The following is a 12194-nucleotide window of genomic DNA, read 5'->3' as shown; positions in this document are numbered from 1 at the left end:
GTTCACCAAGAAATGTGAATACAAAATTTAAAGGGCCAGAGTTTCAACTCTTTTCCCTAGCAAATTCATAAAAATAACACAGTCTCAACTCATATATAGTTAAAAACAATTAAAGAATAGTAAAAGAAATTAAAAAGGATTCCTAATTGCAATTCAGAATATTGAGTGGTTCACCAAGAAATGTGAATACAAAATTTAAAGGGCCAGAGTTTCAACTCTTTTCCCTAGCAAATTCATAAAAATAACACAGTCTCAACTCATATATAGTTAAAAACAATTAAAGAATAGTAAAAGAAATTAAAAAGGATTCCTAATTGCAATTCAGAATATTGAGTGGTTCATCAAGAAATGTGAATACAAAATTTAAAGGGCCAGAGTTTCAACTCTTTTCCCTAGCAAATTCATAAAAATAACACAGTCTCAACTCATATATAGTTAAAAACAATTAAAGAATAGTAAAAGAAATTAATAAGGATTCCTAATTGCAATTCAGAATATTGAGTGGTTCACCAAGAAATGTGAATACAAAATTTAAAGGGCCAGAGTTTCAACTCTTTTCCCTAGCAAATTCATAAAAATAACACAGTCTCAACTCATATATAGTTAAAAACAATTAAAGAATAGTAAAAGAAATTAAAAAGGATTCCTAATTGCAATTCAGAATATTGAGTGGTTCACCAAGAAATGTGAATACAAAATTTAAAGGGCCAGAGTTTCAACTCTTTTCCCTAGCAAATTCATAAAAATAACACAGTCTCAACTCATATATAGTTAAAAACAATTAAAGAATAGTAAAAGAAATTAAAAAGGATTCCTAATTGCAATTCAGAATATTGAGTGGTTCACCAAGAAATGTGAATACAAAATTTAAAGGGCCAGAGTTTCAACTCTTTTCCCTAGCAAATTCATAAAAATAACACAGTCTCAACTCATATATAGTTAAAAACAATTAAAGAATAGTAAAAGAAATTAAAAAGGATTCCTAATTGCAATTCAGAATATTGAGTGGTTCACCAAGAAATGTGAATACAAAATTTAAAGGGCCAGAGTTTCAACTCTTTTCCCTTGCAAATTCATAAAAATAACACAGTCTCAACTCATATATAGTTAAAAACAATTAAAGAATAGTAAAAGAAATTAAAAAGGATTCCTAATTGCAATTCAGAATATTGAGTGGTTCACCAAGAAATGTGAATACAAAATTTAAAGGGCCAGAGTTTCAACTCTTTTCCCTAGCAAATTCATAAAAATAACACAGTCTCAACTCATATATAGTTAAAAACAATTAAAGAATAGTAAAAGAAATTAAAAAGGATTCCTAATTGCAATTCAGAATATTGAGTGGTTCATCAAGAAATGTGAATACAAAATTTAAAGGGCCAGAGTTTCAACTCTTTTCCCTAGCAAATTCATAAAAATAACACAGTCTCAACTCATATATAGTTAAAAACAATTAAAGAATAGTAAAAGAAATTAAAAAGGATTCCTAATTGCAATTCAGAATATTGAGTGGTTCACCAAGAAATGTGAATACAAAATTTAAAGGGCCAGAGTTTCAACTCTTTTCCCTAGCAAATTCATAAAAATAACACAGTCTCAACTCATATATAGTTAAAAATAATTCATCTGAAGGGACGTCTAAGACATCCAAAATTTGATTTAAATGATTTAAAAAAATTAAGTTGATCAAATTAGATTACTATTATTTTTTTGGAAAAAATAATAAAAAAGAATATATATCATAACATTCTTTAAATAGGAGATAAATCAATTTACACAGAAAAGTCAATTTTGTTATAAAATTTCTATTCGAATTCGAAAACAAGTTGAATGCAGATGTTTTTATAAATCTATATGATATTTTGCTATTGAAATCTAATACTTCTCAAATGTATCTTCTTAAATCTAAAATTGCTGTGTTACCATTAACATTTATACATTCTATCGCCACATTATGTAATTTGGTTTCAAAATATTTTGGGACGAAAAAATAAAATTGTCAACATAAAGGCATTTTGTATTTTTTTTAAATATATAGTGTGTTTGCAATATACTTTTGGAAAAATTAGAACCAGAATATTTATTTATGACAGTCACTTCAAGATAAGAGTCACTTTAAGTAGCTTTGATAAGAATAGCTTTGATTTTAATGATATTGATTTTTTTTTTTGGACAGCTTTGATTTTAATGAAATTTGATGTAATAGACAACCAAGTATGTATAACCAAGTAATTCTACAATTTTTTTATTTTTAATGTAAAAATTGTCCAAGTTGTGGACGGACATGTTGAAAAATAAAATTTTTATTTCTTATAAAAATAAAATTTTTATTTATTAAAATTTTTATTTAAAGAATGACAAACCCAATTACATATAAATTTTTCTTTATATATGTTTAAAAATTCTAAATACCATCACAAAGCAAAGGTTTAGGCATAGTTTAGCAAGGATTATACATATAAAAGCATAACTGCTATATTGGAGTCTTTCAAAAAAGTCAAAAATTGTTTTTAAACATTAATTTTGTTAATGGTCATGACAGGGTTGGCAAGATTTTGCCACGGGTGGAAAAAACCATGGTAAATACCGGTAAAAACCGTCCTGGAAAAAACAGGTTTTTGCCAAGCAAATTGGCAAAAAGTGGCAAAAACCTATATTTTCCAAGATGAGAGGACAAAAACACATTTTTGATACAAAATTATTCCTAAAATTGAAATATATACTATAAATATAAACAATTACAAAAAAATTAACAAAATTATTATTCCATAATTAAATGATAATGTAATAATATATCATTTTAGTAGTTTAAAACATTATTGATTGGAAAATTTGTGATTATTCTTTTTTTTCCAGTGAAATGAACTTATTTTAAATTAATATAACTATAATTTAAAACATAAAATATCTATCAATATGTGTAGTTAATTATTGTACAAATAATAATTTTTTATAATAAATAATAATATTATGCAAATAATAATATTTATTTATTTGTAAAAAAACATTTATTTTAGGATTCTAAAATGAAAAGAAATCACAAACTTTCAATCTTTTAAAAATTATTACCATTATATTAATTATTAATATGTTAAAAATAATTTTTTCATGTAATGTATCAAAATTACTATTCCTTATGATTGATTTAAATTTGTTTCAAGTATTTTGTAATAATATTTAATCAGCAATTTAGATAATTTGGTTTTTGCCGGTTTTTACCAGTTTTTGCCGGTTTTTACCAGGTTTTTGCCACTGTCCTGGCAAAAACCCCTTTTTGCCGGCAAAAACTCCAACCCTGGGTCATGATCTTTCTTAAAAAATGTTTAAACTATTATACTGACAAAAAAATTTAGATTTTTATTTCTATAGGCATTATATCCAGTTTTAACTATAGGTGCATATAATTGTACAGCATATTAATTCTGTACTAATATCCTATTTATCCACTAATAATATATGAGAAAAAATTCACTAATTAAATGCAAAAATATAACATGTGAATTATCATACCATTCAAGCGTAAGAAAATATGTTGTTTCTTAACTAAGGCAGCTTCTCTTTTTTGAGTAGAATATTCATTTTGCCTTAAAACAAGTGTTATGTTTGGCATCGTTTCATCACAGCTAAAACTTTCATCTAAACAAAGGTCTAAAAAATAAATATGGCTATCCACTGTTCCAACAACAACAATGCCAAACATATACCTTAAACGCCGATTTAAATAATGAGTCTCCATACACACTCCTCCATCGCCACTAACAACATCTAATGACGATACCTAAATAAAGATTAATAAAGAAAGTTATTCCTTTAATAAACAATTCCTAATAGTGACAAGTGCAATGGAAGCATGTCATACATTGTAAGTAGGGAAAAAACTTTGCCATACAAAGATATAGGCCAAACAATTTTTTTCCAGCACACAAACGGAAAAATAACAAGACATTAAATGAAGAAATAAAAACTGAGATTCTTGATTTCTGAAGGTTAAACAATGATTACGAGAAATAAACTTTAAACTATGAAACATTTATTAGCTTGTTTCTTACATTAATTTGTGAGGGGAGAGTAGATATCGACAATGTCATCCTTCATCTATGAAAAGGTACCCCATCATAGAATCGAGTTAGCATGTCTTATATACTAGTGAACTGGAATTGTATATTTGCAGTGGTAGATACACTACAACTTGCTTGATTATTTCTTAGATCTTACATAAAATGTAACATATTTTCTTAGCTCTCTGAATTTAATTAAATCTTGATACCATGAAATTAAATGCTAGATAATAAAATTATTAGACATCAAAAATCATATTTTTAACTCTTCAGCATAATTAATAACTGTGAAAGTTACATAGCAAGTATTTCAAAAAATTTTAAAATGTTTATTTCTTCATTAGCACTGTGTTGAAATTCCTCTAACATATCTCCTAATGCTCTAGCCTCTTAATAGTTGATTCTCCCAAACACCACATACTGCAATATTAGGGCATCTGATTATGTAAATGAAAATTGGTTTCTTTAAAAATCCTTAAATTAGTAAGTTCATTCCAATCTTAAAAATAAAGTTTCTTGTACAGATATCTTATATGAATCCTACTAAAATAAATAGTCAGGAAATTGCTTTTCAAACATGGCAATTTGTTTCTAACCATGGCTTAAAGAACTGCTTTACGAAATTATACTTGAACAGCTTTTAAGAACTAAAGCTTAGGAAAAATTTCAAATTGAAATTCAAAATTCTTCAGAAATTGAGGGAGGGGGGATTTGTTTTGGCAATCAAAAATATTTTATGAAATTAAGAGTCACCAAGAAATAAATGTGGACATAAGACTTTACTCTAATTATCAGAATAACAAATGAGTTAGAAATCATTTTTCGTAACTTGAGGTTTGACAGAATTAGCTATTTTACTGGATTTTTTAAAAAAAATTTTATGTTTATCAAATTCAATTAAAACAAAAGCTAGGAGAATAATATTGAAAAAAAAAACTCAAGTATTAGTTAAGGACCTTCCAATGCCAAATTAACCCCAATGGCTATTACAAAATTTTTTTAACAAATACTACCTAGGAAATAATAATAAGATTTAACAGAAAAAATTATCTAGTTAATTCTTATTAAAACCTTATAACAAAAAAACAAAATGAATGATGAACGAAGCAGACATATATAAAAAAATAAATAATGATTACCTATACTAGATACTCTGATATTTTTAATACTATAATTTGACAGCGTGCGAGTTTTGAATCGCGCATTAAAACAATTACTTTTTATGTGCCTTATTTGTACCGATTTTAACATAAATATAAGTGATTTTTCGAACTTGTTTTTTTTTCTTTTTCCCGTTAATTGCTGCATTATTACTTGTGATTTAAAATATCCTGATATTTTAGCACAATATTACAACTCGTGAAATTCGATTCTGTTTTAAATTTTTTATGTAACTTGAAATGTAACTAAGTATCTTGGCAAAATAGCCACCTTCCCGAAGAGAATAATAATAAGAATAAAAATGAGATGTGTACATTTATATTAAACCCGGTCCCTTTAAAAAAAAAAAAAAATTCAAAACATGTGCATATTTCTTTAGTCCCATGAACATGTGCAAGTTTAAGAGCATGCACCCAACCTATTGTTTTTGTTGTCACATGATTCAAAATTCACGATTTAAAATCACATATAGCTATTCGTATTCTTGCGTTTAAAATACCATACATTGTTACCTTCTCGCAATTTAAAAATCATACACCAAGATTCATATTCACGCTATTTAAAAACCACATATCGTGATTTATATTCACATATTTTAAAAATTAGAAGTAGAGAGCCGTCTTTTTGCAATTTAGCACATCTCGATTCGTGCTGATGCGATTTGAAAATCACTCATCGCATTTCTAATTTATGCAATTTAAAAATCACAAACAGCAAATATATTAAAAATCACATAAAGGTTAAACGGGTTAACTGACAAAAAAATTTAGTGCCTAGAACAATGATGTTTATATAACATTGATATATATTCACATATATCAATGTGATTTATATTCACATATTTTAAAAATTAGAAGTAGAGAGCCGTCTTTTTGCAATTTAGCACATCTCGATTCGTGCTGATGCGATTTGAAAATCACTCATCGCATTTCTAATTTATGCAATTTAAAAATCACAAACAGCAAATATATTAAAAATCACATAAAGGTTAAACGGGTTAACTGACAAAAAAATTTAGTGCCTAGAACAATGATGTTTATATAACAATTACTATATTTGTTTGTTTAACAATTTATATGTTTATATAACAATTGCTGTCAATATGTCTGTCTATATACTTTGGCATGCGGCCCTTCATTAGTCAATCTGCTGTGCATGTGGCCCTTCACTCAAAAAGGTTGTACACCCCTAACCTATACAATAATTTAACTGAAGAATATTAAAAATGTCTAATAAGTAAAAATAATAACGCATACTTTTTCTGGTATTAAAATTGATTGCACAACTTTTCCAGTATCAACATTAAACATGCATATTTGACTTTCTTCATCTTGATCAATAGAGACAAGCAAACACTGATATGATATGTGTGAGGATATAAACTCAACAACGTTAGTCACTTTAGCGGATGGATTATTTAAAGATTCTGCAAAACAATATTTTCCACACCATCTTCCAGTTTCAGTAGAAAAGATGTTGATGCTTGTATTACGAACTAAACACATCCATAAGTTATCTATAACAGAAAGAAAATGTTTATAAAGGTTAAATAAATAAGTTTTAAATAAAATGTTAAATAAATATAAGTTTTTCTAAGATGAATACTTTAAGAAGACTTTTTATCAGTTATAATATCAGATGAAGATAAACACAAAAAAACTATTTTGCATTAAATTTAATTAATATTTATCTTTTTAGAAGCAAGAGGTAAACATGATCAATATGCAATGAAGCAGCAAAATTTTCAGAGAAAATAATTTAAATGTCTTTTTCTTTTCCTCAAATAGACCACAATAGTATAATACTTAAAATGAATTGCTGTGAAATGCAAAGTATTTAAATCTTTTAAACTGTGTTTTGAACTAGTATGCATATATATACACCTGATTACCTGACACCAATCAGATCCTTCAGTTATCTGACACCTCTTTCGTCACACACTTCATCATTATTACAGCTGATGTTACCCAATTATTGATTCATTTTTCAATCTTGGGTTGTAACATATCAATTCAGCAAACATATTTAATGCTGTGATGACGATTCTAAAATTTGACTGCTAGAAAATGACAATAGGGACATTTAAACTGACATCTTTTTAATTACCTGCTATGTCAGGGATCAATAAGTTATAAGTAGTAACCAATAGGAATATGTTTCATTTCAAAGTAAAATAGTGTAAACAACTGATTGCCATCAACAAGTACCAATATTTGTAAGATTGATAAAAAAAAAAGTCAAGTGATATAGTTAAGCCTCTGGCAAAGACATCTCTATTAAACAGAAAACAAAAAAATATTAAGGACTTTATTAGTTATATTGTCTCGTTTTTTTTAAAAGAGGAAGGTAAAATAAAAGTGTGGGCTTTTATAAAAATTAATTTTAATCGCTAATTGTTCTGAGTTATTTTATTCGTAGTTTAATGCTTATCGACAAAATCAGTTTCCCTGATTATCTAACACTTTCGATTTTTCAACATATCCCAATTGGTCAAGTAGGTGTCGGATAACCTGAGTTGTACTGTATTATAAGATTGTTCTGCTATTTAGTATTCTTTTTTTGGGCACTGCAAACAGAAAGAACTTCTCTAACAACAGTAAAAAATTCTGTATGATTTCTGACCAAAACTATGCCTTTACTGCAATTACTGATACTGAATCATTTTCTGGCTACTGAAAGTCAACAAATAGGAAGGATATTATAAAAAAAATAATTAAAAAGTATAAATACTTCTTAACTATGCTGTTCGAACAAAAAACGTGCAAAATTGGAAAAAAAAAACAGTGTTCTTTCTATTGGAATCAAACTTAATTCAATATCCAGTACCAATAGATAATAAACTGGAAAAATGTAAAATCCGAAAACAAAAAACTTATCTTACTATGGACTGTACATTATGGACTATGTTATTTTTATCTTTAAAAAAAAATACTGCGTTAAATATGCATATCAGCTCTATTACTTCATTTTCAATATTTGAAAATTATAACAATTTTCTCTAGGTAAGTAAATAAATTCATTAAACTAATTAAAATATAGAATGTTGCATCCTACATTTAACACATAAATACTTATTATTTCCCATTTAAACAATATCATTTGAGACATTTCTTTAAAAAAAAAAATGTGTTTTGTCACTCAGTGCTTGACAGTGAAGGCAACTCTATATAAGCAAATGAATAATCGCTTTAAATATCATTAAAAAATAACTTACTTTTACTTATAACACCATATGTGTTATCAACTTTCTCTGAGTCATCATGAGGATAAGATGGAAAGGTTATAGGTACTAAATCAGACACTTTCGAAGGACGTACAATTCCTTTCATATTGCATTCCTAAAACATCAATGTATGTAAGAAATTTTAATAAAAAAATCGGCAAAAAACAGTCCTATATATAGGTTACAACAGTTAAAAAAAGTCTCAGTTTATCACATTTAGAATAAGTAAATATTTCTTTGTAGAAAATACGACAGAAAAGGCAGAGCATAAGTACTAACAACTTATCCTTAAAATTTATCTAAAGGTATTCATTTGCTAAGAACGAGTAAAATTTAAGATTGTACTGGTTATGCTGCAATTAAAAGGAAATTTTCAACATTTTTATTTACTCTGATATAAATAACAAACTTTCCCAGGAAACTTCTTCAAAGTTTTTATTTTACTATGTTAGGTTGAAAAAACAATGTTAACACAAATATTATAATACAAATATTAAACAAATAATAAAATTAGAATGAAATAAATAAATTTTTAATAATGAAAACAGCCAATGTAAGTAAACTGCATTATTTTGTATTTTATTTAAAGCTTAATTATTTTAGATAGCTTAAGATACATTTTGAATTACCATTTTTTGCCTAGTTTTCTTTCTCCATTTTCTTCCTAGGGGCCGTTCAAAAAGTACGTACAACCCGAAGGGGGGGAGGGGATTTGCTATTTTGTACGGTTTTGTATGATGGGGAGGGGATTTGCTATTTTGTACGGTTTTGTATGATGGGGAGGGGGGAGGTATTATACAAACTACGTACAAAAAGTTGGGTGTTATTGTTTAAATAATTTAAATTAATAAATTATATTAAATAAATATTTAATTTTTTTAAAACATAATTATTTTAATTTTTATGAAAAAGGGGGGTAGACTAATAAAATGTACGTACTCTAAGGGGGGGGGGGAGTAAGACCTTGTGTACGGTTATGTACGAAGGGGGGGAGGGGTTAAAATTTCTCCATTTCTGTGTACGTACTTTTTGAACGGCCCCCTACTACCCTGGTAAATCATAAACAGCTGATAAATAAATGTAAATATTTTTGACTAGAATTAAACATTGCACATTAAATATATATCTAGTTTTATAACTCAATTGACTAATACCAAAATTTCCAATACAAAATTATTATCTTAATTTATATAAATACATTCTTAAAGATCATTGTGCGATCATTCCTGTATTGAGCTCAATGGCATATAATCACCAAGTCTTAGCAACTTCTGGGCAGCAACATACAAGGAACCACAAAAACATCACAGGAGGGGACCAACTGCATAACTCATAGCCACCCCCTCCCTGTGGAAAATCTCTTTTTTTTAAAAAAATAAAGCTTACAAGTTTAAAAGTCATTTTACGCCTCCTTGATGATTTCATTTGGAGTGACAGATCAAGATAAGGAAATATCCCCATTTCTTCATTTATTTTTTTCTTGGTAGTAAAAAACTTATAACTCAAGAACATTTTCCTAGCGTTTTATTTCCCTCAAGCTCAAATACTAACTTTTACCTCTATTACTACTAAATTATAGAAACATTTAATAAGTTTAAAAAGTTTTAAATAATAAACCTATACCTGTCATTGAATGAACAGGAACTGCAGTATTTATTATAGATATTTTCTCAAAAACAATTAAACATAAAATTTATCATTCTGATTGATATATCAACAATCATAAATAAATTAAAATTAATGACTTAACAGCAATTATATCGCTGAACACTTTCTGGAGGCAGCTCCGAGTGAAATGTGTCTAACTTCGGTACTCGCCCTTACCATAAATCTAAATTATCACAGAGTGTTAATTGTAAGTTCTTAGCTTTCAAAATCAATCAATCTATAATTTATTTGTAATTTGGACAGTTTAAAGAATTGAAAATTCTGTCGTAAAACATTAAAGTTGAAAAATCTACAGATCCGAATAAACATTCCATGATTACAATTTTCACAAGGAATAAAGTAATAAACAAAAAAAATTACCTAGAAATATATGCTTGAATGCATTTATTGAAGATATAACAAGATATGTACGATTTTATAAAGTAATGTAAAATAAACAATTTAATTAAAATTGTTTTACATTAGTCCATGGGTTCCAATTTGCTCACTCGTTGATCTGTAAACAAATTTGAAATTTCTGTTGCCATTTAAACTTACAAATTGGTAACCAAAAAGAGCTAGTAAGTTTCATTTTCTGGTGCTTTTCGCTTTATGAGAATCTTTACCTGTTGGCAATCGAAATGAACTGCAGATGGCGTTAAACAGAACTCTGTACTTATGGCAGCACTTTGCATTCTTTCACCATTAACGTGTATAGAGAAGGAAGCACGTTAGTTTCTGTCTTGATTTTTAAAAAGATTAAAAACTTTTTCGTTAGGAAACTATATGGAACTGAAAAATCCATTGAACATAGCTTCAAAATGAAGTGTCATGGAAATTTCATAAGTAGTTGTGATAATTAAATACGGAAAATATAAGATAGGGGAAAATATCGTGATACAGTCACTCGAAAAAATAGATAAGCACCGTGACCCTTGCAAAATAAAATTGAAAACGCAAAACGACACAATAAATAGTCTCAAGCCTCGGTTCTCACTGCTCTTTTGTCATGACACCATGATTGGAAACGTTATCACTGCCCTCTCGTGAAGCAGTCCATTGTGTATGTGAAATGGGTGACCACCCCAGAGAGAAAAGCCATGTCCAATGCATTTTCAAGGTGTCCAAGGGGTCTGCACCCAAACGCCCAATGTTGGCTCTGTGTGTATTTTAAAAAAATGGCTTTTGACATAGAGTTAGATTTCGTGTCGGCAAAGGGGACACGTCCTGTGTAGACGCGTGCGCAACCAATTGTCCAGACACTGTGTGTGAAACACGTGCTGGCAACGAGTTTGATGAGGCATTTCCAACATTTCCTCCAAACAAATCGGGCAAGGCTCGGGTGGGGCGTAATACCAGCTTTCCAAAGGTAACGAGAAGAGGCAATTGCGAATTTCGCTGGCTAGGCGAATCCGCAAAGCGTCTGTCACGTTATAGCCTTTCCTAAACCAATCAAACACAATATTCATCATCCATCTCATGCCGAAGCGATTGAAGCATCGGAAAGCTGGGCTCACGTGACTGACATCATTCTCGAAACGCAACCCTAGATCGAGAAATCGCTTAAAAGCACCCCTCACCTGCCTCACATCGGAATAGCCTTCCGGGTCGAGGAATCGAAGCACTGGATGCGCCTCGTCCCCCAATTCCACGACCTCTGGCTCTCCCATCAACAACACCTCCCGAGGAAAAGCATAGGATGGAAACACCTCATCGAGGGATTTGAGAACGAGATTGCTCACAATAAAAAGATTTGCCATCTGGAATCGACTCTATGTCAAAAAATATAACGGCTCCTCGGCGTGCAAGCCCTTTTTATAGACACACAGAGGACGCTCCAGTCGTCATGGAATGTTCTAGAAAATGCCACGTGACCTGAAAAGAATCACACGATGCATTTCCAGAAAGTCATGCGATGAGATCCACCTCACCGGATGCACTTTCAAGAAATCGAGCAACAAAACACTTTCACCGGATGCACTTCCAGGAAGTCGAGCGACACATCACATCCGCCAGATGCACTTTTAGAATGTCACTGGATGTATTTCCAGGAAGTCGAGCGACAAAACACTTTCGCCACATGCACTTTTAGAATATCACCGGAT

General features: G+C 29.3%; 1 protein-coding gene across 2 annotated transcripts in view; it reads right to left on the bottom strand.

Annotated features, from left to right (window-relative positions):
• Elys (AT hook containing transcription factor 1 homolog) overlaps positions 1-10636 on the bottom strand; it is an 88186-nt gene extending 77550 nt beyond the window's left edge. For both annotated transcript variants that reach the window (XM_087149870.1, XM_087149871.1), the window contains exons 1-4: positions 10471-10636; positions 8434-8557; positions 6476-6735; positions 3511-3778 (exon numbers count right to left, since the gene is read on the bottom strand). In XM_087149870.1, the coding sequence (XP_087005996.1) occupies positions 3511-3778; positions 6476-6735; positions 8434-8548 (643 nt within the window). In that variant the 5' untranslated portion in view covers positions 8549-8557; positions 10471-10636. The remainder of the gene's footprint in view (positions 1-3510; positions 3779-6475; positions 6736-8433; positions 8558-10470) is intronic.
• Between the last annotated feature and the right edge of the window lie 1558 nt (positions 10637-12194).

The sequence above is a fragment of the Parasteatoda tepidariorum genome, chromosome 8, assembly GCF_982258835.1.
Source record: "Parasteatoda tepidariorum strain Cologne lab strain chromosome 8, Ptep-v5.0, whole genome shotgun sequence".
Taxonomy (NCBI): domain Eukaryota; kingdom Metazoa; phylum Arthropoda; class Arachnida; order Araneae; family Theridiidae; genus Parasteatoda; species Parasteatoda tepidariorum.
Note: the sequence above shows the minus strand (reverse complement) of the source record. Positions and strands in the feature narration are given on the sequence as shown.